The sequence below is a fragment of the Osmerus mordax genome, chromosome 5 (assembly GCF_038355195.1).
Source record: "Osmerus mordax isolate fOsmMor3 chromosome 5, fOsmMor3.pri, whole genome shotgun sequence".
Lineage (NCBI taxonomy): Eukaryota > Metazoa > Chordata > Actinopteri > Osmeriformes > Osmeridae > Osmerus > Osmerus mordax.
This window is the reverse complement of record NC_090054.1, coordinates 21,683,633-21,710,597: the sequence shown is the minus strand read 5'-3', so window position 1 is coordinate 21,710,597 and position 26,965 is coordinate 21,683,633. Positions and strand designations below refer to the sequence as shown.

The window sequence follows — 26,965 nt, the reverse complement described above, 5'->3', positions numbered from 1 at the left end:
TTGGATAGTGGTTAAATTAACAAGCTATACTTTTTTTTTAAAAGTGTACTGTCTCAAATTTGAGTGCCTTTCAATTTCACAGCAGTTATTTTGGGCTCAGCTGATGGAAACTTTTACATTCATCATCTCCAGCTTAGTTGTATATATAATTTATTTTATTTTTTTAAGGTAAGAGGGTGTGCCTCTGGAAACTGATGGCTGACAGCCCACAGAGGGTGCAGCTAGACTGTGCTCAACACATGATTTCACCAGTTCAAACACCACAGCAACAACTGAACACGTTCACAAGTTTTATTGGGGGAATTAAAGCCGGTGGCAAAAACAATCCTCTTGCGTCCTGTGGACAGGAGATCACAGCAAAGCAACACAAGTTTACTAATTGGGCTGTTTAGCAGGCAGGAGACTGGGTGTGGTTGGAGGAGTCCTCAAGGTGCCTGGAAAGGAGAGCTGGGAAAGGGAAGAGGGGTTACAGGTGGGATGGGTGGAGACGTGGTCTTTCCTGAACCTCAGTTGTGGTCAACTCCACCTTAGTGAACAATAGAATTGGGACCGACTGAATTGAAACATTTATTGAATCAAAAGCAAACAAAGGACTCATTCTCAGCAACAATAGAAACCTTAATCCAACCCATGATTGCAACGGTGAGCAAAACCCAAAACACTGGTCTCCTCAACTACAGCACCAGTGCTGGTAAACTCCATCTGCCTCCAGTCCACCACATTCCCAGGCCTCACTAGAATTCCAGTCATGTAGTACTGGATCTCCTTTGGAGAAAGAACAGAGTCCCACATGTAGACATCAGTCAGAGAGCCAACAAAAGATTGTGCCGCCTCAAAACTGCCACCGTAAGAGTCCTGTTCCTGACCCAGAATGATACTGGGAATCCCTGTGATGGAATACCCAGGGCTGACTGACTTCCTGGGGCTGGGCTTGCTGTTCAGCCACACCTGGGCTAGTCCTGTGGTGGTCTCCCAAGTGGCACAGAGAGAGTTCCACCGATTCAGCACGCCATTCAAACCAGGGAAAGTTACACAACTATCATTCACATACACATGGTAAACATCATGCTCGTCTCTCCACAACACCAGGCTGTTGTCTTGCGCCGGGCTGGCGAGAGAGAAGAGGCTGGAACCTCTACATGCATCGGTGAAGAAGCGCAGACACACAGTCGTCATGTTGATGGAGGTCTGTGTGGATTCAGGGTTGACTGTCACATGAGTGGTGTTGCTCTCCCCAGGAAAGGTGAACATGTCCTCAAACAAATCTACTGCCAAACAAAAGACATTTCAGAAATGGTTGTCATTGTGACAGCAAAATGAAAGTTCTCATTTAATCAACATTTCTTACCTTCGCTCCCTTCTGAACAGCACACCATCAGTGTGACGAGGAACACCAGTTTCTCCATTCTGTCGTCTGTTTCTTTGAGTCTGACTTCTTGACGCTGCCCAACTGGTATTTATGGGGAAGCTGGTTCAGCCATGGCACTGAACCTGGCAGCTGAGGTCACTCACGCAATCACTGCAGATGTGCTGATTGAAGGTCTAGTGTTACTCAGGGTCCTGGGGAGCTATACTGGGTCGGTACCAAACTCTGCAGAAGCCTGCTAACGACCCCTCATTAGAATCAGGTGTGTTGAGGAGGGAAACGTGATCACAGCTCAACCTGTCAGACACGCAGGGCTGTGGGTTCCCAGGATCCCAGGAGTGCAAAAGTGATACTTCAGGTCTCATTCATAAGACAATTTGACTTTTCTGTTTTAAATGCAATTGATGATTGTCAGTCTGCTTTCAAAATCACTCAACAATTTCTGAAATAATGTGTCTTCTCTCTAGATTTGTTTGAGAGTAAAGCCACCCTGATCCTGGGAACCCACAGCCCTGCGTGTCTGACAGGTTGAGCTGTGATCACGTTTCCCTCCTCAACACACCTGATTCTAATGAGGGGTCGTTAGCAGGCTTCTGCAGAGTTTGGTACCGACCCAGTATAGCTCCCCAGGACCCTGAGTAACACTACACCTTCAATCAGCACATCTGCAGTGATTGCGTGAGTGACCTCAGCTGCCAGGTTCAGTGCCATGGCTGAACCAGCTTCCCCATAAATACCAGTTGGGCAGCGTCAAGAAGTCAGACTCAAAGAAACAGACGACAGAATGGAGAAACTGGTTTTCCTCGTCACACTGATGGTGTGCTGTTCAGAAGGGAGCGAAGGTAAGAAATGTTGATTAAATGAGAACTTTCATTTTGCTGTCACAATGACTCAACCATTTCTGAAATGTCTTTTGTTTGGCAGTAGATTTGTTTGAGGACATGTTCACCTTTCCTGGGGAGAGCAACACCACTCATGTGACAGTCAACCCTGAATCCACACAGACCTCCATCAACATGACGACTGTGTGTCTGCGCTTCTTCACCGATGCATGTAGAGGTTCCAGCCTCTTCTCTCTCGCCAGCCCGGCGCAAGACAACAGCCTGGTGTTGTGGAGAGACGAGCATGATGTTTACCATGTGTATGTGAATGATAGTTGTGTAACTTTCCCTGGTTTGAAAGGCGTGCTGAATCAGTGGAACTCTCTCTGTGCCACTTGGGAGACCACCACAGGACTAGCCCAGGTGTGGCTGAACAGCAAGCCCAGCCCCAGGAAGTCAGTCAGCCCTGGGTATTCCATCACAGGGATTCCCAGTATCATTCTGGGTCAGGAACAGGACTCTTACGGTGGCAGTTTTGAGGCGGCACAATCTTTTGTTGGCTCTCTGACTGATGTCTACATGTGGGACTCTGTTCTTTCTCCAAAGGAGATCCAGTACTACATGACTGGAATTCTAGTGAGGCCTGGGAATGTGGTGGACTGGAGGCAGATGGAGTTTACCAGCACTGGTGCTGTAGTTGAGGAGACCAGTGTTTTGGGTTTTGCTCACCGTTGCAATCATGGGTTGGATTAAGGTTTCTATTGTTGCTGAGAATGAGTCCTTTGTTTGCTTTTGATTCAATAAATGTTTCAATTCAGTCGGTCCCAATTCTATTGTTCACTAAGGTGGAGTTGACCACAACTGAGGTTCAGGACAGACCACGTCTCCACCCATCCCACCTGTCTACACCTCACATGTACTACCTGTAACCCATCTTCCCTTTCCCAGCTCTCCTTTCCAGGCACCTTGAGGACTCCTCCAACCACACCAACAGTCTCCTGCCTGCTAAACAGCCCAATTAGTAAACTTGTGTTGCTTTGCTGTGATCTCCTGTCCACAGGACGCAAGAGGATTGTTTTTGCCACCGGCTTAATTCCCCCAATAAAACCTGTGACCGTGTTCAGTTGTTGCTGTGGTGTTTGAACTGGTGAAATCATGTGTTGAGCACAATGCCCACATAGGTTGCAGGTTGTAATCCAGTGGTGGGCATTTCTATGGTGGACATGTATGCTGGAAACCCCTTATTAAAATCTGCATTAAAAACATTGACATTTACATATGTTTAAAAATGATCAAAAGCTACACAGGTATACAAACTAACTTTAACAAGAGTTATTTAATGTTAAATGGACTAGCTACTATAAACCACAAGTGGTTTGTCCAGTTCCACAAACCAGAAAAATTCATTAGTACAAAATATATTTTACCTATACATGGTTCTTCCTGCCTTAATGAATGTGTAAATGAGTAAGCCCTATACACAACAGACAATGAAAGTGATGGAATACATTTTGCATATGTAGATCTTGGAAAAACTATAACCGGATCTGTGCAGTGACTTCTCTGATTATTTTTCCATTCAAAGAATGTACAACAATGTTTACAAAAAAGACTATCATACACACACAATTTCTGACCACAAGAGAGAACAGAATGTAGAAAATAGAGTCCTACAATGTGGAGTCTAAGGGAATGTTCACCCAGAGTCCACTGCCATGTTAGCTGCAAAGTCACTATTACATTTTTTTTTTTAGTCTTCACCAGTGGAGAAACATGCAGTGAGGTAAGAGCCCAGAGCCTCAGTAAGGGTTCAGTTCCTCAGGGGGTGGAGGAGGGCCTCAGTAAGGGTTCAGTTCCTCAGGGGTGGAGGAGGGCCTCAGTAAGGGTTCAGTTCCTCAGGGGGTGGAGGAGGGCCTCAGTAAGGGTTCCGTTCCTCAGGGGGTGGAGGAGGGCCTCAGTAAGGGTTCAGTTCCTCAGAGGGTGGAGGAGGGCCTCAGTAAGGGTTCAGTTCCTCAGGGGGTGGAGGAGGGCCTCAGTAAGGGTTCAGTTCCTCAGGGGGTGGAGGAGGGCCTCAGTAAGGGTTCCGTTCCTCAGGGGGTGGAGGAGGGCCTCAGTAAGGGTTCAGTTCCTCAGAGGGTGGAGGAGGGCCTCAGTAAGGGTTCAGTTCCTCAGAGGGTGGAGGAGGGCCTCAGTAAGGGTTCAGTTCCTCAGGGGGTGGAGGAGGGCCTCAGTAAGGGTTCAGTTCCTCAGGGGGTGGAGGAGGGCCTCAGTAAGGGTTCAGTTCCTCAGGGGGTGGAGGAGGGCCTCAGTAAGGGTTCAGTTCCTCAGAGGGTGGAGGAGGGCCTCAGTAAGGGTTCAGTTCCTCAGGGGGTGGAGGAGGGCCTCAGTAAGGGTTCAGTTCCTCAGGGGGTGGAGAGGGGTCTTGGCCTCCTGTGTAGGGGGTGAGACTGCTGTTCCGGCTGCCCCAGTCATAGCTGTCTGCAGTCAAACTGGCACAAACGTCATTCATTAAAACCCTGTTAGTTGATTAACTTGATCTACACCTAAATATGTCTGTAGTGCATGTGTTTAAATTAGATGTAATTTTTACATACATAATTAACGGTTAATTTAACGGTTAAGTTTGTGTGTCTTCAGTCTTCAGTACGTACCTGGCCTGACTGTTTTGAGGGATGATGCTCCATGCCAGGTCATCGTCACTGTCGTAGCGCCGGGGGTTGTCAAAGAAATAAGCCCTGGAGGAGAAGATATGTCCTGGGATCCCTGAGCAACTCTGCACACAAAGCACAGACACACAGCACAGACACACAGCACAGACACAGCACAGACACACAGCACAGACACACAGCACAGACACAGCACAGACACAACAGTCAGTTCCTAGTCAGAGACATCACTGGTCGGGTCCTGGTCAGGTAGAACTCTGGTCAGGGGATGGCAGGATGTCGGGATAGTTAAGATTCGTGCAGAATGAAAACATGTGGATGGTGGGGGTGTCCTCACCCTGTCCCGTGCTGGCCGTCGGACTCTGAAGAAGAAGACCACTAGAGAGGTGGGGAGCAGCTCCCACACGAACAGGATCACCCCGAACACCACGTACCCTGCCTCCCCCAGGGTCGACTGCAAATCTGCCTGAGGAACCAAGAATGCTTTTCCAACTCTGGACACAAATGATGGTTCTACAGCTACGTTTACGGATAATCTACGCCATTATCAATGTAAAGAACGGGATGAATCTGACAGTCAACAGGAGGGATTTTAGGTGGTGTTTTCAGTACCTGTCCAAATACAAACTAGTCACCAAACGTATCCTGGTGGTACCTGGTCAGAGACGTTGTACCAGTCGTAGTCGAAGGAGTCGATCCTCTTGATGTTGGGGAGGGCCAGCACCACCAGGTTGTAGCAGGCCCGTGAGGTGTACAGGAGGATGACCATGGCTCCTATGACCGTCACCTGACAGACGGATGTGCCCTGGACAGAGGAAGGGAACACTATAGTGACAGACCAGCCAGCTTACTGTGCTTCATCATGCCAGCGTTTCATGTCAGTGCTGTGGATCGAGTGGAAAGGCCCCTTGCAGGTTTAGAACCTATGCTTGCTGTAGTTCTGGCACAAGGTGGATTTGATTGTTTTAATATGAAATGTAAAAGTTCTACCAGGTACAGCTTCTTGTAATATTAGTTTTGCAATCACTCTGGTTTCTTTCGATTGCCACCTAAATAAAACTGTCTGTATCTTGTTAGACTTGACGCATATATTCTTCACAAGAAATACATCTTTACATTCCAATAACTCTGTTGAGCTCCCCAACACTGCTTCCCTAACCTTGGACTCCAGGTAAATGTTGGCCAGCGACATCTTGGCGATCTTGTAGAGGCAGAGAGAGAGAGAGACGGCACACAGGACAAAGAGCGTGTCGTTGATAGCCACCCTGACCAGCACGATGGTCTGAGCGTCTGCTGATGTGGTTCTCACCAACAGGGCACAGGTCAGGTTCACCACCAGGAACACCACACTCAGACACAGGAAGAGGAGGTACAGAGGGAACCTGGGGAACAGGAAGAGAGAAAAGTTAGTAGCTGGCTAGAAAAAAGCCAGAAGCAGCCAGAGTCACTGTTTGTCTCCCAGTCTATAGTGTTCCATACAGATTCATTACCACAGTGTTCCATACAGATTCAATACCACAGTGTTCCATACAGATTCATTAACACAGTGTTTCATACAGATTCATTACCACAGTGTTTCATACAGATTCATTACCACAGTGTTTCATACAGATTCATTACCACAGTGTTTCATACAGATTCATTACCACAGTGTTCCATACAGATTCATTACCACAGTGTTCCATACAGATTCATTACCACAGTGTTCCGTACAGATTCATTACCACAGTCTATAGTGCCCCATACAGATTTGTTAACAACACCGTCACGTTTATCGATCCACAAAACATTTTGATTGCCTGATTGCCTGAACATGCAAGTGAAGGCCATTTATTAATAATAATTAATAATAAATGTCAGTTTGTTGGCGTTTTTTCTTACCTGAACTTGTGAAGCTCTGGTGCATATTTAGACTTGGCCTTAAACACAACCTGTGAAAAAACACAGATGCTCTCAAATTGTTTGTCAACCGTCAGATGTGCAGGTTTGTCCTGCAGTCTACGTAGAGAGCTCTTTCACTTCTTCTTTTTCTCCAGTAAGAAGTGAGCGGGTAGTGACTGGAAACGGGAACCTCTCTCTAACCCTCTACATGACATGTTGCTGAGAGGACAGGAACCTCTCTCTAACCCTCTACAGGACATGTTGCTGAGAGGACAGGAACATGGTCCTGTCATCCTGCTGTACATACAGACACAAGTCTATAACATACTAACACACATACATAACATACAGACACAGATCTATAACATACTAACACACATACATAACATACAGACACAGATCTATAACATACTAACACACGTACATAACATACAGACACAGATCTATAACATACTAACACACGTACATAACATACAGACACAAGTCTATAACATACTAACACACGTACATAACATACAGACACAGATCTATAACATACACATGCCGCTCCATAAGATACAGTGTTAGACCAGTCCTCCCTCTCACCTGAGCAAAGTAGAGGTTCATGAGGCTTAGGGTGAAGAACTGCAGGCAGACGGGGAAGCAGTAGAGCAGCCAGAAGGGGAAGGGTCCCAGGGTGTTCGCCGCCACAAAGTTCCTGAAGTAGAAGGAGAAGAGCACTGCTCTCAGGGCGGCCCAGAGGAGGCACAGGAACAGGAACACTGTCTGGTAGCTGAACCGCTTGTGCCTGTAGCGCAGCACCAGCCACAGCTGGGCATAGACGAAGACGAAGAGCAGCGAGTAGAAGACGGTGTAGACCACCGTCAGACCCAGGCGGACGTAGGGGGGCACGGCCGGGCTGAGGGTTGGAGGAGGCAGGGATTCGTTGCCCAGAGCCAGCTCCCTCACAGGGGCCTCCATGGCTCGCGGAGAGAAGGAAGCGAAGAGGAAGACTCCCTCTCCCTCCTCGTCTTTCAGCCTGGCTGTCTTGGTCGCACTCTCTCCGTCCGCCCGGGATACAGAGCTGCACACACAAGCTGCTCTCACGCCTGAGAGAGCAGGAGAGACAGCGAGACGGAGGAGAATCGAGAGGGGAGAGAGGAAAGGGTGTGAACGGGGGTTGTCAGGAGCTGAGGAGAGAGAAGAACCGAGGAGAGTGGAACAGGGGGCAGAAAAAAGAAAACAAGGCTGACTTCCTGCTGTAGCGCTCTGTGGGCGAGAGGCTGAGGCACATGATCTGTGTAGAGAACGAGCCGTTTGTCAGGAGCTGGGAGCAGGAAACTGTGTTGTGTTGTGAGCTCAGAGCGAGGGCAGAGCCTACAGGACTCACGCTACGATACGCATCAGCTGACGCACTCTACTGTACCTTTAACCCTGTACTGGGGTTTCCCACCACTGCTGCCTCCATGGAGAGGGCCTGCCTCAGCTGCCACTGCTGCCTCCATGGAGAGGGCCTGCCTCAGCTGCCACTGCTGCCTCCATGGAGAGGGCCTGCCTCAGCTGCCACTGCTGCCTCCATGGAGAGGGCCTGCCTCAGCTGCCACTGCTGCCTCCATGGAGAGGGCCTGCCTCAGCTGCCACTGCTGCCTCAAATACCAACTGCTACAGCTGCCTTAAATATTACAGCTGCCTCAAATACTACTGCTGCATTAGATACTACTACTACTGCTACTGCTAAAACATGGACATGATTTCAGTTTAAATCATATTCTGTTGTTGCATTGACTTGCACTTTGATGTGAGGTAAAAAAAAAAGAAAAAAAGACAGGATTTCCTGTCGTAAAAATAATTCATTTATGCAAAGTTAGTATACATTACATTAATGTTAGTATAGTATTATTATAAAATGACTAAAATGTATTACTGCCTGGGCTGCTGACAGCCCACAGACTGGCCCAGGCAGGCCCTGACAGACTGGCCCAGGGAGGCCCTGACAGACTGGCCCAGGCAGGCCCTGACAGACTGGCCCAGGGAGGCCCTGACAGACTGGCCCAGGGAGGCCCTGACAGACTGGCCCAGGGAGGCCCTGACAGACTGGCCCAGGCAGGCCCTGACAGACTGGCCCAGGCAGGCCCTGACAGACTGGCCCAGGGAGGCCCTGACAGACTGGCCCAGGGAGGCCCTGACAGACTGGCCCAGGGAGGCCCTGACAGACTGGCCCAGGGAGGCCCTGACAGACTGGCCCAGGCAGGCCCTGACAGACTGGCCCAGGCAGGCCCTGACAGACTGGCCCAGGCAGGCCCTGACAGACTGGCCCAGGGAGGCCCTGACAGACTGGCCCAGGGAGGCCCTGACAGACTGGCCCAGGGAGGCCCTGACAGACTGGCCCAGGCAGGCCCTGACAGACTGGCCCAGGCAGGCCCTGACAGACTGGCCCAGGCAGGCCCTGACAGACTGGCCCAGGGAGGCCCTGACAGACTGGCCCAGGCAGGCCCTGACAGACTGTCTGTGTCTGTGGGCCTTGGACTGGTCTGAGAGACGCTTCAATCAATAACAATTCCCAAGCAAGGTTTGCTGTGGTTGCGTATTTTTGTTTGACTGGATTAGGGCATGTGAACGCCAGGGAGGCAAGAACTGGAGGTCACTACAACTAACCTTTGACCCTTTCAATACATTTTTCCAGCTCAGACACATTCTGTAACCTCCCTCTAAACAAGCAAATGGCTTTGGCCATCTACTTCCCAGTAACCTGACATAGGGTTTCCCTGCAGCCTCCCAGGGTTTTAGCTAGAGATATTACGTAAGGTCATTTTGCTTACAAAGGCAAACAAGAGAAAAGAAGAAGACCAGTATTCACATATACAACCCCACCATCAAGCCAAGGTAAATCCTAATAGCATGTGTTTGTCTCTTACAGGAATGAGTTTTGACATGACAAGGTAGTGTTTGTCCTCAAGAATACTCTTCCTCTTTTGTCAAAAGGACAATATCCTTACTGAAACTAAAAAGGAGAGAGACAGAGAGAGACAGAGAGAGAGAGAGAGAGAGAGAGAGAGAGAGAGAGAGAGAGAGAGAGAGAGAGAGAGAGAGAGAGAGAGAGAGAGCGGGAAAGAGAGAAAGAAAGTTTGAGACAGAGGGAGAGACACATAGGGAGGGAGAGAAGCAGGGAGAGAGAGTGGGAGGGACACCGAGAGAAGCAGGGAGAGAGAGTGGGAGAGACACCAGAGAGACATACAGGGGGAGGGAGAGACAGAGAGAAGAGAAGGGGTGGTTGGTGAGAGACCTCCTCTGTGTCATCCTTGCGTCAGAGTCAATCCTTCTCTCTCGTGCTCGCTGTCAGCCATCGCGTCTGCAGCCTTCCTAAATATGGTCTGGTTAGATCCCAGCCGGAGGTTCCCAGGCTGCAGGTCTTGGTGTAGGGACATGGGAGGTGAAACATGTCTTACAGTCACCCAAGTCACAGCGTGATGGTTGGGCGGCATTGACCCCTGTCTCTGAGTTCCAGTGAACTCCGTAAATCCTCATTTTATAACTGAAAAAATCAGCATGTTGGCGTTTAATCGTTCACAATTTTAACAGTGGTTGTAGCTACAGGGTAATAATACACAGTACACAAATACGTTCAAGATCTTGTGAATGCGGGGTTATTTCACTATTTCTACCATCGAACTAACTTTTTTTTTATATATATACAAAAATCTGATTTACCACCAGATTTTATTAAACAGCTTAGCTTAGTTTCATTTTGGCAGGAAACTGTAAATCCAAGTGCACTTTTATGAATGACCAGGAGATGGCATTAATGAGCTGTACTTTCCAAAGAATTCCTGGAGACATAAAATAAAAGATTTCAAGTAGTTGGCCCAAAATCTAGAACACTGAAACCATGTCCCTTTGACCGTCCAATCTAAGAGTGAAACACAAGAGCGAACCTGGCTCTGGTATTTTACACTGAACTCACAATTAACTGGCCAATGTAACACTTGACACGAAATATTTGGACCTCACCTATAAATGATTTGCTAAAAAAGACAGGTAGCCTAATTGCAAACCAAGAGTTTAAATTCGAATCTGATCCCTCCAGTGGTTTAATAGCCTACATGTTATTTGGTGAAGAAGAAACATGTGCTCTCAAACTCTAACAAGCAGTGTGTTGTCCAGTATCAGGCAGTTTGGCCAAAACAAACTCCCGTTCAGATTAGGCCTGCTCGCAAACTCCTCGTTATTCCCGCCAGGCAAGAAGCTGATTGCGGCTTCCCTCACATGATTAGTCATGGTACAGTGACTTGTGTACCGTCCCCAAAGTTTATATAATATGTCCAAGAGACAGAGAGAAAGAAAGTAGGGGGCACAAGAGTGCTAGTAATTGTTCCCTTGGCATCTGGCCAGACCTCCGGACCTCTCCTCTGTGTTTGTGTGTGTGTGTGTGTGGGTGTGTGTGTGTGTGTGTGTGCGTGTGTGTGTGTGTGTGTGTGTGTGTGTGTGTGTGTGTGTGTGTGTGTGTGTGTGTGTGTGTGCGCGGTGCCCGGCTGAACACGCCGTGGAGCCATCCACAGGCTTGTAAAGACAAAACTCAGTATTTGCCATTTATGTATTTTTTTAACACGTTTATAATTATCTTCCACTATCACAACATACAATTTTCAGCCAGTTACATATTAAGTTGCATATAGCCTATTATTATTATTGTTTTGAATAACATATTTTTTCAAATATTTACGTTTTGTATTTTGGGATCATATGTATCCATATAAAGCCAGAAATCTGTCAAATATCCTGAAACTATCTTTAAGTCCTTTTTGTATTAAACATTCATTTATTATGATATTTTTCGGAGAATTTCTTTCTAGAAATTCCGACACTCCGCTCCGCTCCCCTCTCCACCCCGCCCTCTTCGGCCTTCCATACCCCTCCATGTCTATCCTGTCAACTTCGACGTAAATCTCTTTGCGCTTTTTCTGCGTGGGGGCAAGTTCGGAGCTTCTCTCCCGTTACCTGTTAGCCTACTCATTTGAACTAACCCAGCGACTGGGCAGAAGTATCTAAATATCAAAACATGGGCTGGCATAAACCAGGCTGGTTGATCACCGTTACTCTACTCGGGCTTGCGGTATCGGTGCAGAGTATCACACGGGGAGATTTCTTTCCATTCGGTGTCACCGCTGGAGACCAGTTGCTGGAACAAGGGAATGACCAAACGCACCAACTCACCCTAGACAAACCTGTATTGTTTTACGATGGAAAATTCAACAAGATTTATGTAAGTTCACAACATTCTTGAATGAGTATTGTAACAAGTAACTAATTTGACACTCAAATAGTGAATATGGGATATGTTGACATAAATAGCGCAGCTGCGTATTTATTATAAGGGTCACGAGCACACCGGGGACGGCACGCCGCTTATTTCTGCTCTTCGCTTGAAAAAATACAAAAATAAAATGACAACACCACATATGTTCTGATTATACATTTCTATGAATCTTTTCTAAAGCATGAGCACACATGAACAATCATGTTGCCTTGCTAATACTTGATATTTGGTTGTGGAAATAACGTAGTCCCAACATTTCAGGTTATTATTTTACTGTTGCCCCTGAGGCTAAAGTACTGAAAGGACCTGGTTTTGCAATCTACTCAAGTAATTCATGTTAAACCCCTATATGGGTTTGCAACACTTAGACACACTATTTTAAAGAGATATGTGACTTGTATAACACTTTGCCCCAATTAAACATACCAAATTATTTAGAATAACAAATGAGTAAAATTGAAACAGACTTTTTGATGTTTTCATCAACCTAATTCTCACAGTGTGCAACCATTGTGGAGCATGCTTAATTGCCCAAGAGCAATTGCAACAGCATAAAGGAAAAGCTGTGGTATTGTGCTGGTCAGACAAACAACTCTTTATCTTCCTGATTCTGCTTTTCAAATGAAGAAATGCTGTATCCTTGCTCTAATGGTGTTGTGGATTACAAGGCCAGCTATCAGAATAGTTTCATACAATAGGTCAGAAAGATTAACATGCTACATGGTGGAGGAACATCGAAGCAGGAGAGATTTTATTAACATCAAGAAAGATTTAGAGTTTAGTCCGATTTATTCCATCAGAAAGTGATTAAGAGACTTTAAAGTAAATGGAAAACATCAAAGTGTTGAATGATTTCCTGTTCTCCAAGACACCCTTCAAGAGCATATCATTAATCACAGACACTTTCTCGAAAGTAGGAGAGCTAAATTCTTTCATACTCAGCATAGAACACTAAGTCAGTACCTGTCCTAAACTGTCTGTGCCCACTGGGGAAATAGTCATGCTTTTTGAAGCAGACATGTTGATTATCATGTCTGGAAAAAGTGGGTGCTTTTGAGTCCAATATTTCATACAGAAAAATGTCAACAGACATTTTCTCAACTTTATCTTGCATTTAAACAGAAAGTTCTCCTCATAAAGGTTTCTGTGCGATCTTGGGGATCTCCGGAGCTGGATAGCTGAGGTTTGGACAGGAAGCACCCCCATCTGTGGCCAGGAATAGTTGTTGTGTTCTCTTTACACAGGAAGGAGCAAAAATGTGTTTTTGCCATAAGCTCAGCTTCTTTACAAGCACGGCACCGGTTCATACGGAAAGTTGTAACTCTGTAGAACAGTGTGTTTAACCATGTCTGGTTGTGTTTTTATACGACTGACCTGGATCATTAACGCAATTTGTTTCCAATAGAGATCAAAGTGGGTCGGCTCTCCTGTTGACCTGTATGCGTCGTTGTAAAGAACCATAAGTCACATGCTTTGTTGTCGCAGGCTGACTGAAGGTATGTTTCACCTTTCAGCTCAACACCAACGGCTTTGTTGCCACGGCCAAGCCGAGCAGTGAAGCGACATACCTGGGCAAGATGCCGGCTGGGTTCGGCATGATCGCAGCTCTGCATGGAGACCTGGACACGAGTGACGGGGTGGGCAAGGTGTACTTCCGCCAGGACGCCAGCGTGTCCACCCTGCAGCAGGCAGCAGACCACATCAACAGGGCCTTCCCAGAGGATGATGAGGTAGAGCCCACCCACGTCCTGGTGGTGACCTGGGCAGACGTGGCCTCCTACCAGCCCCACAGCAGAGGAGACAGCCTGGACAGCTTGGACAAGGAGGTGAGCTCATCCGGACTGGTGTGCGATCGTCAGCCAGTGATATTCCGAATCGTGACCTGCAACTTACAGAACGTATTATCTCTTTTCCTGTTAACATCTCGTCGCACAGAGAAACACCTTCCAGCTGGTGATTGCTTCCTTGGAGAGGGCGTCTTTTACCATTCTTCTCTACCCGAGGAAAGGGCTGCAGTTTGTCTCCACACCAGTGAGGGGCAGTAGTGAGATCCTGCAGGCCGGCTTCAGTAAGGGCCTAGTGAGCTCCTTCCTGTTCAGCAGGCAGGGTCCGTACTACCGCACCACCACAAACCACGAGACGTCTGTCAGGGCTCTAGCTGAGTAAGCGTATTGTCTCTGCCACATTTTGTCTCTTGCGCTTCCAAACTCATCGCACTTTTCATCGTCTTTCAATGTCTCTCTCTCTCTCCCTCTGTCTCTCTCTCTCTCCCTCTGTCTCTCTCTCTCTCCCTCTGTCTCTCTCTCTCTCCCTCTGTCTCTCTCTCTCCCTCTGTCTCTCTCTCTCTCCCTCTGTCTCTCCAGGGAGACAAACTCCGGCCAGCGAGGTGTTTGGGTGTACGAGATGGGCACCTCTCCGTATTTCACAGACGTGGCCCCAGGCGAGGTGACAGACCTGCCCACGGAGGGCTCTCCGCACCCTGGCCAGGAGGGCACCGTCGGGGGCCAGATCCCCATCCACACTGTCCAGTTCCAGCCCCACTACCAGCCAGAAGACCCCCAGGTGGTGATTGTGGACGACGGAGGAGACATCAATGTTGACGGTGAGAGTTGAACAGTACGGGGCAACCCACGTCAAGTGTCATTTCGGCCTCGTTGTTTTAGATTTATCTTCTGATGAACCTATTTCCAAGTTCCCCCCCAGAAACGTAACAATCTCCATCACCCCCTCTCGCCTCACAGTCTTCTCCTACAACTCCGAGACATGTGCGAACAACAGGAAGAAGTGCTCCACCTTTGCAGACTGTAAGGACTATGCCAGCGGTTACTGCTGCCATTGCAGGCCTGGCTTCTACGGCAACGGTGTTCAGTGTGTGGCAGAGGGTGTGTTCTCACACTTCCTGTTTACCCTTTAACATGTACCATTCTCTTCGATGTTGCCAAGCGGATACTTCTATGCTGCGCTTGCTGAGTCTTGCTCTGCTCTGCAGGGAAGCCCCAGAGGATGAACGGTAAAGTGAACGGGAGGGTGTTCGTGGGAAACAATCCGTCACCCATGGAGTTCAGCAGCAACGACCTGCACTCGTACGTGGTGGCCAACGAGGGACGAGCCTATGTAGCCATCAGCACCATCCCTGCCAGCCTGGGGCCTTCTCTGCAGCCCCTGTCCGCCCTGGGAGGGGTCATAGGCTGGGCCTTCGCCCTGCAGCAACCCGGCTTCAAGAACGGCTTCAGCATCATCGGTGAGAGGGAGAGAGGCAGGGGGGGAGAGGGAGAGAGAGAGGGAGAGGGAGGGGAGAGGGAGAGAGAGAGAGGGAGGAGGGAGAGTGGGGGGAGAGGGAGAGAGAGAGAGAGAGAGAGAAAGGGAGGAGGGAGAGTGGGGGGAGAGGGAGAGAGAGGGAGGGAGAGAGAGAGAGAGGGAGAGAGAGTGGGGGGATAGAGAGAGAGTGGGAGGATAGAGAGAGAGTGAGGGAGAGAGAGAGAGAGAGAGAGGGGGAGAGAGAGAGAGAAAGAGGGAGAGAGAGAGAGAGAGAGGGAGAGAGAGTGGGGGGATAGAGAGAGAGTGGGAGGATAGAGAGAGAGTGAGGGAGAGAGAGAGAGAGAAAGAGGGAGAGAGAGTAGGGGGAGAGAGATGGAGAGAGAGAGGGAGAGAGAGTAGGGGGAGAGAGAGAGAGAGGTAGAGAGAGAGGGAGAGAGAGAGCGAGGGCGGGAGGCCCATGTTGTTTAACAGCACAGTACGTTGTAGAGGTCTTTCTGTGAAGCTTCCTTGGTTTACTACTTTCCCATTCCTTTATTCACATTGTGCAAAAAAATGATGAGTCATTGTATTCATCCGGCCTTGATGAAGAGTCACACAGCTGTTTCAGATCTCACAACCCTGCAGCTGCGTGGGCCCAGCTGCTCCCAGTCCAGGAACAGTATCTATCTTCCCCAAAACTCCCCTCAGATCACCTCAGCACAGACAGGGGCCGATGAGACACAGTTCGCCTGGTGCCAGGAATGTTTACAAGAGTCTTGACCTCCCTCATGACCTCCCTCTCCCTCTCTGTCAAGGTGGGGAATTCACTCGACAGGCTGAGGTGACCTTCTTGCCTGGCAACGAGAAGCTGACCATCAGGCAGGAGTTCAAAGGCATCGATGAGCACGACCACCTGGTGGTCAGCACTTCTCTGGAGGGCCGCGTGCCAGAGGTTCCCCAGGGCGCCTCGGTGCAGATAGAGCCCTACTCGGAGATCTACCAGTACAGCAGCAACAGTAAGTTCACCGGGCCGGTCCTGGAAGTGCCGTGATCATGGAATGTCCTGAGACAAAGCGTGATCTGTTGTTTTCAATTCAAGGCTGGATTTCTGAAAACCACTTGGCCACACCACAAACAGGGCTGAAAGTCGACATAGTTTTGTTGTTGTTGAGGCATACATATATTTGGTGACATCTGAGGTTGTGTAGATAAAACAGAGAATCTGGCCGTGGCCCATTGCTGCATGTCCTCCCCTCTCTCTTTCTCCTTGCCTTTCCTGTCACACTTTACTTCCAAACTGTCCAATAAAGCATGAAAAACTCTCACAAATATATCTACCCCCTCCCCGCCCCTCCCCCCCAAAATAAACTGAGAATCCACATCCAACGTAAACAGGTTAGTCACAGCTGTGACCTGCTGGCTAACCCTGGCGTCCTGTCCCGCAGTGATCACATCGTCCTCCACCAGAGACTACGTGGTGAGTCAGAACGGTGTCCCCTCGGAGACCAAGACCTACCAGTGGAGGCAGACCATCACCTTCCAGAGTTGTGCCCACGATGAAGCCTCCAGCGCCTCGCTGCCCTCTCAGATGCTGCGGGTCGAGCAGATCTTCGTCATGTATGACGTCCCAAACCAGCTAATTCGCTACGCCATGACCAACAAGATTGGAGATGTCAATGGTGAGGTCACGAGGCCAGATCTCAGTCTCAGACTTCCTGTCTCAGTCTTGGTCTGATGTCACTTCCTTCTTGATTTGAAAAAACAGAATCCCCTCCTGATTGAGACCCTTAGCGGTGTGGATTTTTGGGGGGATAATTAGAGGAATGATAGTGGTTGTTGAGTATGATGGGATGGTATTGACTTGTTGGTTTTGAAATGTTGTCTTTGCAATAAAGGGTGTGTTGTTGTGTTCAGGGGGTGGCCTGCCAGTGGAGAACCCTTGTTTCACGGGAAGACACGGCTGTGACACCAACGCTGTGTGCCGGCCGGGGCAGGGGAACCTGTTCACCTGCGAGTGTAGCGCTGGCTTCATCGGGGATGGCCGGACGTGCCATGGTACAAACGCAAAATGTCTACACTAACACAAAGGTTTTTGAAATGGAATGAGTTATGTGCCAAGCGGTTACAACTAGGTGCGTCTTCAAGCATTCCCTACCAGGATAGAGGGAGTATTTATGGATTTAACCCGTGAAGGAGTAGCGTCACAAATATGTGATCGCAGACATCCCAAGTCTTCCGGAAGGTCTGGGAGTCTCTCGCATTTCAATAGCAGCTCCCTGACGCCCGCAAATGCTGTACAATCTCCCGGAAATCTGGGATTTTGTATTTCGAGCGAGAAACGGTCTAATGGTCATTTCTTGTAGAGATAGGAGCATATCATGCGTCGTGATTGCGTCTGGGGGGGGGGGGGGGGGGGTATTTTCCGAAAACTATGCAATAAACGCTTTAGTATGGTAAATACATTACATGGTAGTAGCATTGCTACAAGTTTAATGCTAGGTAATTTAGCCCGGCAGCTATCTAAGCTAGCTAGCTACCATTTCTAAAAAAAAATCTTACGCTGTGGGGACCGTTGGAAATATTTATAACTCACTAATCTAAAGTCAAGAATAGACTTGTATTTTGACTATAAATGGAGGAGACATTGATTGTCCATGACCCTACTCTTCCCCGCCGAGTCAATTTAGGTCTGCATCCGTTTGAAGCCATAGTTTAATATCCTGTCAGCATTCCTGCTAATCCCTTCCTTCCTGGGGAACTGGTTGCTTGTCACAGAACAGTCTTGGTTGAGAGGCCACCCTGTAAACAGAAGCCCTCTCCATTAAGGGGGCGGTCCCACAACAATAATTCAGCCAGAGGTTGAGACGGACACCAGAGTCTCTACGCGACCAGGGACTTTGGCTCTTGTGTCTGGGGACTGTTGAGGAAGTGGTCCCAGGCACAGGCGTAGAAACAAGGATGTTTCACAGACACAGGAAAGACGCTATCTGGAACCATTCGTAATTAGGAAACCCGATTAAGTTCTACTGTCTGATCCTCAGTCGTTATCTGATGAGGGAAGACGCTGAAACGCCTTTGATTGTCAGATCGGGAGACAAAGGCAGAATCAGGACTCACAGACTCTGACAGTATCAGGACTCACAGACCCTGACAGTATCAGGACTCACAGACTCTGACAGTATCAGGACTCACAGACTCTGACAGTATCAGGACTCACAGACTCTGACAGTATCAGGACTCACAGACTCTGACAGTATCAGGACTCACAGACTCTGACATCATGCTGATGACTGCTGTGACAGAGAGGGATGTTTAGGCTGTGTTGTTCTTCCAGACATTGACGAGTGCAGGGAAACGCCCCAGATCTGTGGCCTCCACGCCATCTGCAACAACCATCCCGGAACCTTCCGCTGTGAGTGCCTGGACGGCTACCAGTTTGCCAGCGATGGACAGACATGCATTGGTGTGTACAGAGCTGTCTGTGTACAGAACACTTTCCTCAGAGCATGAGTAAAAACAAAACACACTGTTTAATGTATACATGCCCATGTGGTCAGGCTGTGATCCTCTTTCGGTAAACAATGCCATCTGTCAGCAAATAAAAACACATGAGATCACGTCTGGTCACCTTTCAGAACATTTACATTTAGTCATTTAGCAGACACTCTTATCCAGAGCGACTTACAGTAAGTACAGGGACATTCCCCCCGAGGCAAGTAGGGTGAAGTGTCTTGCCGAGGACACAACGTAATAGTCAGGGCCTGGAATCGAACCGGCAACCTTATTAATAGCCCGATTCCCTAACCGCTAAGCCATCTGACCCCATCTAGACCCAGAACAGACAACGTGAGGGTTGTGATTCATCTGAGAGTGTCTTTATTGATTCCTCCAGAGGTGAACCGCCCAGTGGACCACTGCTCCGATGAAAGCCACAACTGCGACATCCGTGAGCGGGCTCGCTGCAGCTACACCGGAGGCTCTGCCTTCATCTGTTCCTGCCTGCCAGGCTTCGTAGGAGACGGACGCAACTGTCAAGGTACAGCTGGAACCATCTGACCTGCATTTAGACAGCAGACCAGACATCTATCACACATATAGTGTTTGAGACACAGTGGAGGATTCTCAGTCTTGATCGTGATAACCTCAGATTACCAGTCCTGTAGGTGTCTGTTGTTAGGGCATTAATGACGTGATTGGTTAACCACCTGGTGGAGCTCAGCTCTGAGGTATGTGAGTCATCTGCTGAGGTTAAACAGGAGGACGTAAAAGAGCAGATGAGTATGACATCTGCCTGGCCCTGCTGACAGACACACAGAGCTGTCCAACAGACACCAACAGGACTCACATTTTCCGTCCTCTCGACACCCTCTGCGTGTTCCTCAAACACAGGGGCCTATTGGGGATGTTTTACAAGGGTTTGTTTCAGGGGCAAGGATTTAAAAACACTCATAAAAAGGCACTAGCTAAATGATGAGGCGTTATTAGATACAAGATTATATTTACTTTGCCTTTCCCTCCTTCCCTCCTTCCCTCCTTCCCTCCTTCCCTCCTTCCCTCCTTCCCTCCTTCCCTCCCTCCCTCCCTCCCTCCCTCTTCTTTCCCTCTCCCTCCTCTCCCTCCCTCCGTCCTCTGGTCTGCCCTCTCCCCCTTGTTCCTCCGGGCCTGAAGACGTGGATGAGTGCCAGCCCGGCAGGTGTCATCAGGACGCTGAGTGCTACAACACCCAGGGATCCTTCACCTGCCAATGCAGGCCAGGTTTCTACGGCGATGGATTCTACTGCACCTCAGGTGAGTCCTGGAGTACCTGAGTGTGTGTTTGAAATTCAGGTCGTCCCGCAAAGAACTGGGTCCCGCAACCTCAGATATGTCGATTGAGTTATAGTGGAAAAGTAATTGAGTCCAGACACAACACCAGCCTCATGGAGTCCACATCAGCATCTGTCTGCAACACCAGAGGCAGTCAAATCAAATCAAATTCTATACAAATACAGTGTGACTACTGTGTTTCAGATTTCTAGCTGTTCGGGTTTTCTGTTAGTGTCGCTACTGTGTTGAAGGTTTTGTATTGTTAGTTTTGATCCTACAAAAGGAAAGTCCAGATTGGTTTCAGTCCCAGTGTTGTTTATTCCTGTTTGGATTTGAGCTCCCTGCTAAAGCCTGATGGTGCCAGCTGGAATGTGCTTTCTTTTCCAAGAATGGTGGAGAAGGAAATTGTCATGTCCTGTAGTGGGGAGAGACAATGTGTGTTTTTTTTATGTGGTCAACGGTTAGTTCTGACGGAAAAGTCTTTGATTTAGCCTTTTGGTGGAAACTTCTGCACGAACAATAAAGTACAGGTTCATTTATTATCAACTCAGTCCTGCAGTGTATGTTTTTGAATACAAATGTGTCAGATTTTTTTTATTCTCTTCCTGCAGAGAGGACAAAAACCCAGTGTGAGACCCACAGAGACAGACTTCTGGGCTCTACTGAGTTTGGCCCCAGAGGGCCACGCCCTGTCCCTGGCCAGTACGTCCCCACCTGCGGTCCCCAAGGAGCCTACGAAGACACCCAGTGTCACGGCAGCACGGGACACTGCTGGTGTGTGAACCGCAGCGGGCAGGAGATCCCAGGGACGCGGACTGGACCTGGCAGCCGACCTATGTGTGAGCAAACCAGACCTCCTGTCCCTGAACCAGCTACCGTGCAGCATCATTGTTGGGCTTAGTTCTTGAGCAATCACCTTTCACTCTTGTGTTGGTCTGTGTGTAGGCATTGACCAAGAGGTCATTCCCCCTCCGGTGGGACCCACTACCAGGCCTGATGTGTACCCTCTGCCCCCGGGAACACATCTTCTGTTTGCCCAGAGTGGGAGGATTGAGTTTGTCCCTCTTGAGGGGTATGACATGAAGAAGAGTGAGTCCAAGGCCGTCCTCCACCTACCAGTAAGTCCTCATTCACTTCTACTTTTACCATGAGGTTAGGATAGCGGTGACTCAGAAGTCCTGACACAATCTCTTAAGATTTTAGAGGTTTTCATTTTGTTTAGGTGGCATTTAAATCTTTTGTGTGGTTTAATTTGTCTTACTTTTTCCGTTGAAACAAGACGTCATTGTTCCTGTTTGTGTCTTCCTTTCCACTTTAGTCACAAGTCATGAGAGTTCTGCAGAAGAAAACTTCTCTCTTGCTCAACGACTTGTTTACATTTTTAAGAGCTATAGTTAAACAATTTCAGGGTGATATAGATCCTGTTTGGTACATTGTCATTATTTGTTTGTGGGTCTGCTTTTGAGTAAAGCTAAATATTGATATGATATCTCCACAAGTTAAGCTCAGGACATTATTACCAGGGCATGTGACATCATTTGGAAAATCGATTGAGACTTTAGATTCAGGAAATGTTTTAGTTTTACACATCATCAGTTTGGCATGTAGGATCATTTAATTTCTCTACTAGCACTTAGCAGCATGTGGTGTTGGTTACCATCTGCTACTGAAGGCTGGGGCAATATCACAGCCACATGTTGACATTTTTACTCTTAATTGTTAACATCAGTGTAGCATCGTCTAAATCACACTATTTCTTCACAACCAGATTTTCAAACTAGCAGTTTCCTGCCAACGCACTTGGTTTCAAGTTCTTATATTTTCAGCCTTTTTTCTTGATCTTAACACTGACGTCGGAAAACAAGCTTTTCCATCTGTCGCCCAAGATGAGCCTCAGGTCCCTGACCACTGCTCTCAGAAGGAACTGTTCTTCAGAGGTTCACGATTACACCACTGCTCTCAGAAGGAACTGTTCTTCAGAGGTTCACGATTACACCACTGCTCTCAGAAGGAACTGTTCTTCAGAGGTTCACGGTTACTTGACTTCTCTCACAGGAGAAGATAATCATTGGGGTGGCGTACGACTGCGTGGAGAAGATGGTGTACTGGACAGACATCACAACCCCCTCCATCAGCAAGGCCAGCCTGCAGGGGGGAGAACCCATTCAAGTCATCAGATCAGGTGGGGTCAGAGGTCAGGGTTCAAGGGTCAGAGTTCACCTTTGCTCCAATCACACATCTGTTTCTCATGGCAGTTCTCTTAAGAGCTGGATCACCTGTGACCCTGGAAAGCATCCCTTTGATGCTCAGTAACGCCATTCTTACGAAGACAACTGCTTCATTGGTTGCAGGGGGGAAATGTATCACAGTCAAATCTTCTGTCTCGTGTTGCTCATCCACAGATCTGGAGAGCCCGGAGGGGATTGCAATAGACCACTTGAGCCGGATGCTGTTTTGGACCGACTCTATGAAGGACCGGATCGAGGTGGCATCCCTGGACGGGACTCAGAGACGTGTCCTGGTCGACACTGAGCTGGTGAACCCCCGGGCCATCATTGCTGACCCCACCAAGGGGTGAGCCTGGTGCCTCCTCCTGCTCTGCTCTGTGGGAATGGGAACGATTCCCCATCTGATCCGCATTGCTTTTCGGGAATGTGGGACCCGATTACTGAAGCCTGGCCTGTTAACAACAATGAGCTCAGCCGTTTTACTGAAGACTTTGTCTGTTTTTAATCCCTTTAAACACTTCAGATTTTGTCCAATCTGTTATAAACTGTAACTGGTCTCATCAATAGAAACCTGTACTGGGCTGACTGGAACCGGGAGGCCCCCAAAATTGAGACCTCTTACATGGACGGGACCAACAGGAGGGTCCTGGTGAAGGATGGTCTGGGCCTGCCCAATGGTCTGACCTTTGACACCCAGAGTTCTCTGCTGTGCTGGACTGATGCAGGTAGGCTGCGTTCAAATGGTGACAATCTTCCGTTGGGACGTGCCGTGGTCGAGGGTTGTGATCGGATGTGATTGTCTTCAGGCACGCATAAGATGGAGTGTATCGACCCAGGCCAGAGTGACCGGAGAAAGGTAATGGAAGGCCTTCAGTACCCCTTTGGAATGACCTCTTATGGAAAGAACATCTACTATACTGACTGGAAAAGGTAGGGTAAAGACACAAACCACAACTTCCTCTTCCCCGGCAGGAATTTCACTCTTTGACTCATTGAATTTGAGACTGTTATGAATATTTCCGCTCCATTTTTTTTTCAAGTCTTAACTACAGGGAAACAGTAGTCTCACAAGTCCTAGGTGTCACAGAATGAACTCCAGAGTATTTGGTTCAGTCTGTGATGCCAGGAGTAGAATCGGTGAAGGTGTTACCTAAACAGGAAGGGAGGGGTGCTGGGAAGGGGATGGGATCAGAGGTCAGATGAACTCCACAGACTTCACTCCTGCTGCATGAGCAGCATGAGGGCTCTACCACCCCCCCCCCCCCCTCAGAGTGGGGCCCTGTTTCTCCAGAACGACCATGCCATCTATGTGTGTTTGCCATTGAGAAGGGGAGGGTGCCTGGGGGTTGGGAACGGGGGTCAGGGAACCTATTTGAAAAGTGGCAGCTGCTTGCAATTTGTAAGACTCTTATGTGGCTGTGATTGCGTGGTTCAGGGCCTCTCTTCAGATCTCACCAGGGGCACAACTCTGCCGGAGGGGCTGGAAGGGGGCTGTGGACTAGTGGGGCATTGGACCACAGGATAAACTATCTCAATAAACTTAACAACTGTGCTGCACTCCCCCCTTCCCTTACTGTTCCCACGCTTCTCATCAGGGGGCTGTTTATTGCACATCATCACAGCTAACTTTCCACACAGAGTATTCAACACAGCTATCACCGCTACCTTTCCACATAGAGTATTCAACACAGCTATCACCGCTAACTTTCCACACAGAGTATTCAACACAGCTATCACTGCTAACTTTCCACACAGTGTATTCATCACAGCTATCACAGCTAACTTTCCACACAGAGTATTCAACACAGCTATCACCGCTAACTTTCCACACAGAGTATTCAACACAGCTATCACTGCTAACTTTCCACACAGTGTATTCATCACAGCTATCACAGCTAACTTTCCACACAGAGTATTCAACACAGCTATCACCGCTAACTTTCCACACAGAGTATTCAACACAGCTATCACTGCTAACTTTCCACACAGTGTATTCATCACAGCTATCACAGCTAACTTTCCACACAGAGTATTCAACACAGCTCTCACAGCTAACTTTCCACACAGAGTATTCAACACAGCTCTCACAGCTAACTTTCCACACAGTGTATTCATCACAGCTATCATGCTGTAGCTAACCTTTCCCCCTCCAGTTGGGGAATCCCAGACTGTTAAGTGAGTGTTTGTGTTTGTGTCAGGGATGGAGTGATCGCTGTGGACCGGAACACTGGCAGGGAGACGGATGAGTTCCAGCCTCAGAAGCGAACCCGCTTGTACGGGATCACAACAGCCTACGCACAATGTCCATCGGGTGTGTAGTTTTTTTTTTATCAGCCCTGTGTGACCAGTTCTGGTTAAGTCTCCCGTAAATTGTAGCGAGGGTAAGTATTCAGTGTCAGGGCCGAAGATAAGAAAGGAAAATAAGAACTTACAACAGTAAAACACAAAACGTCACCCCTGTTCTGGGACATCCTGTAAATAATTCCATGAACTAGTGTGACCCTTGCATAGTTTGGGGTCACCTTTAGGAAGCCAGGTGTGGGTGTTCCTCAGTTCTGTAACTTCAGTGACAGTGCAAGCACTCAGCCCTCTGACCTCTCTGGCCCTGGTTATGCCTTTACACAGAACAGAGTGAGATTTCTGACATGCTCTTCAATCTGAAAGCAACAGGAAGCCTAGTCAAGATGAAGTGGGGGGAACACTAAGGTTACTGTTGCGCATTAGGGCAATGGACTTCCAAACAGAACCCTGTCTCTGGGTAAGATTACATAAATCCAGAGAATGTTGAGGCCCGGAGGCCCTCTGACATCTGGGATGTGCTGTGTGTCGTCTCCAAATACTGTGAAACTGAGAAAAAGGCTGTTGCCCTCAGATGATGTTTGTTAGTGATGTCTCAAGAGATCATTTACACAAACCAATCACATACCAGTTCACAATATTTACCAGACTGAACATGAAAGGAATGCTTGACAGCAATATTAATTATGTATACTGTCTTTCTCTGAGTTTTTTTTAACGTGTATTATTTCTGTCATCAGGACAAAACTACTGTACCGTGAACAATGGAGGTTGCACGCATCTCTGCTTAGCCACACCTTTAGGGCGCTCCTGCATGTGTCCGAAAAACACTGTGGGCGTGAGCTGTGTGGAGAGAGAGGGGAGGTACTGAGGTACAAGAGCTCTGAGTGACCTCAAATGTCCAATCTGATGTTGAGTCAGGCTACCACTTGTTCTAAACTATAGCTGTTAAAAAACTTCACTGAAATCCTACTGTGCATTTTATGACAACAAAAAACACAACTTTTTTCCATTATCCCTTTATAGTTTTGGGGGGAATTGTTCATGCTGAATACATATTTATCAATACATTTATATGTGCTGACATTTTGAATATCTTGAATATCTCAAGGAATAAATTGAATGTGAAGTTAGTTGAATCAAACACTCATCTCCTAGCTTTGTGATGTTGGCATATGCAACTCATTCCATAATTCGGATTGAAGTATAATAGTGAAAATTGCTAAAGAATTGACTGTATTGGAGGGGAAGATAAGTTTACATTCTGTGCAGCTATCCAATAAAAAAAACTTTTTTAACAATGGCGTGAAATTATTTTTTCAGACAGTGCTGTCTCAGTGATTGGAATTTAAGAAGAAACGACGCCATCTTGTGGCATTTGTGCTTTATTGCTAATGTCGTTTTGAAGGTTTTCCGCTATTACACTAGAGGTCGCTGTCCACTCAGTTTGCTTGCTTCGTGCCAAACGAAATGTCGGAGCTGTCATTTCTGTCTGGACGGCGACAAAGGGAAAAAAGAAAACAGCTTTTATGTCAGCTGTGCTAAAGAGGGCTAGTTGTTCCAATCTGCCGAAATGTTTCTAATAATGTTAACGAAAAACATACTCCTGCTAAAGCAAGCCCCAGTGGAAATGTTAAGTAAAACATCTGTTGAGATCATCTCTTTGTGTGTAGCCTTGAGTGATTGACAGGACAGCGCTGAATTACTCAACGAGAGACGGATGACGAAATGGAACCATGGGATCAGTTTCAGCGGAAGATCATTTCAATCCAGTATTTTCAAATCCCAGTACAGCTGTCCTCGTAATGATATTGTGTTGAAGTCCAAGTTTGCATGTTTCACTACTGTGTTACTTGTGTAATCGGGAATCCATTAAACGTATATTTAAAAGCAGCATGCGTTCACAAATAAATGTATTTATGCCTTGTATTAATATACAAGCTTCCTTTTTATGTTTAATAATTCTTATCCGTGGGTTTACGCCCACAAAGGGAGACACTGCTGACGTAGGATGAGTGATTTGCGAGTAATTGAATCTCTTGAAAGAAAATGTTTGATTGATAGGGGCTTAGCCGTTTTGATCCAATAGAATCACAAAGCAGGCTTTTGGGGGCGTGAATGTGTACTTCGGTACGTCTCTTTCCCAGTGACTGAATCGCTGGCTGAAGCTACCTGGAGTCGCGTTGAACAGGTCAGGTATGCCAGAAATCTGCTCCGTAGATCTTAAAGTGACAACATAACAATTTGGAGGTTTCACAGAGTTTAACACATTGAATCTTGATATCTGTATTTGCTAGACGTCATTCGTTGCCAGCTTTAGTCGCCTAGCTAGATCGCTAGCTAGCATTATGCGGCGGTGGGACAGTGTT

General features: G+C 47.8%; 4 protein-coding genes across 7 annotated transcripts; 2 read left to right on the top strand and 2 right to left on the bottom strand.

Moving 5' to 3' along the window:
- Positions 1–554: 554 nt before the first annotated feature.
- On the bottom strand, positions 555–1,431 carry LOC136943518 (serum amyloid P-component-like). Of its 2 annotated transcripts, none has more exons than XM_067236870.1 (2): positions 1,349–1,431; positions 555–1,265 (listed from the first exon to the last, which is right to left on the bottom strand). In XM_067236870.1, exons 1-2 carry the CDS (start codon positions 1,404–1,406, stop codon positions 619–621), a joined length of 705 nt encoding a protein of 234 aa, XP_067092971.1. In that variant the 5' UTR covers positions 1,407–1,431; the 3' UTR covers positions 555–618. The 2 variants fall into 2 exon arrangements, with proteins under 2 accessions (XP_067092971.1, XP_067092970.1); XM_067236869.1 differs by having other exon boundaries at positions 555–1,268; positions 1,349–1,429.
- A 689-nt stretch (positions 1,432–2,120) lies between these two features.
- Positions 2,121–3,004, top strand: LOC136943495 (serum amyloid P-component-like). 2 transcript variants are annotated; one of them, XM_067236840.1, is made up of 2 exons: positions 2,121–2,208; positions 2,294–3,004. In XM_067236840.1, the coding sequence occupies exons 1-2, from the start codon at positions 2,151–2,153 to the stop codon at positions 2,938–2,940; spliced, it is 705 nt and encodes a 234-aa protein (XP_067092941.1). In that variant the 5' UTR covers positions 2,121–2,150; the 3' UTR covers positions 2,941–3,004. The 2 variants fall into 2 exon arrangements, with proteins under 2 accessions (XP_067092941.1, XP_067092939.1); XM_067236838.1 differs by having other exon boundaries at positions 2,122–2,208; positions 2,291–3,004.
- A 493-nt stretch (positions 3,005–3,497) lies between these two features.
- Positions 3,498–7,946, bottom strand: gpr137ba (G protein-coupled receptor 137Ba). 2 transcript variants are annotated; one of them, XM_067236837.1, is made up of 8 exons: positions 7,320–7,946; positions 6,735–6,784; positions 6,013–6,235; positions 5,509–5,658; positions 5,191–5,319; positions 4,839–4,960; positions 4,570–4,676; positions 3,498–3,985 (listed from the first exon to the last, which is right to left on the bottom strand). In XM_067236837.1, the coding sequence occupies exons 1-7, from the start codon at positions 7,692–7,694 to the stop codon at positions 4,571–4,573; spliced, it is 1,155 nt and encodes a 384-aa protein (XP_067092938.1). In that variant the 5' UTR covers positions 7,695–7,946; the 3' UTR covers positions 3,498–3,985; position 4,570. The 2 variants fall into 2 exon arrangements, with proteins under 2 accessions (XP_067092938.1, XP_067092937.1); XM_067236836.1 differs by having other exon boundaries at positions 3,498–4,676.
- Positions 7,947–11,666: 3,720 nt separating this feature from the next.
- On the top strand, positions 11,667–25,897 carry nid1a (nidogen 1a). Its single transcript, XM_067236480.1, has 20 exons — positions 11,667–11,973; positions 13,542–13,853; positions 13,963–14,189; positions 14,391–14,629; positions 14,769–14,909; positions 15,017–15,268; positions 16,080–16,280; positions 16,710–16,943; positions 17,179–17,319; positions 18,599–18,727; positions 19,157–19,300; positions 19,933–20,052; positions 20,682–20,909; positions 21,016–21,188; positions 22,126–22,252; positions 22,473–22,644; positions 22,866–23,023; positions 23,105–23,228; positions 24,497–24,609; positions 25,337–25,897. The coding sequence occupies exons 1-20, from the start codon at positions 11,770–11,772 to the stop codon at positions 25,465–25,467; spliced, it is 3,570 nt and encodes a 1,189-aa protein (XP_067092581.1). The 5' UTR covers positions 11,667–11,769; the 3' UTR covers positions 25,468–25,897.
- The last annotated feature ends 1,068 nt before the right edge of the window (positions 25,898–26,965 follow it).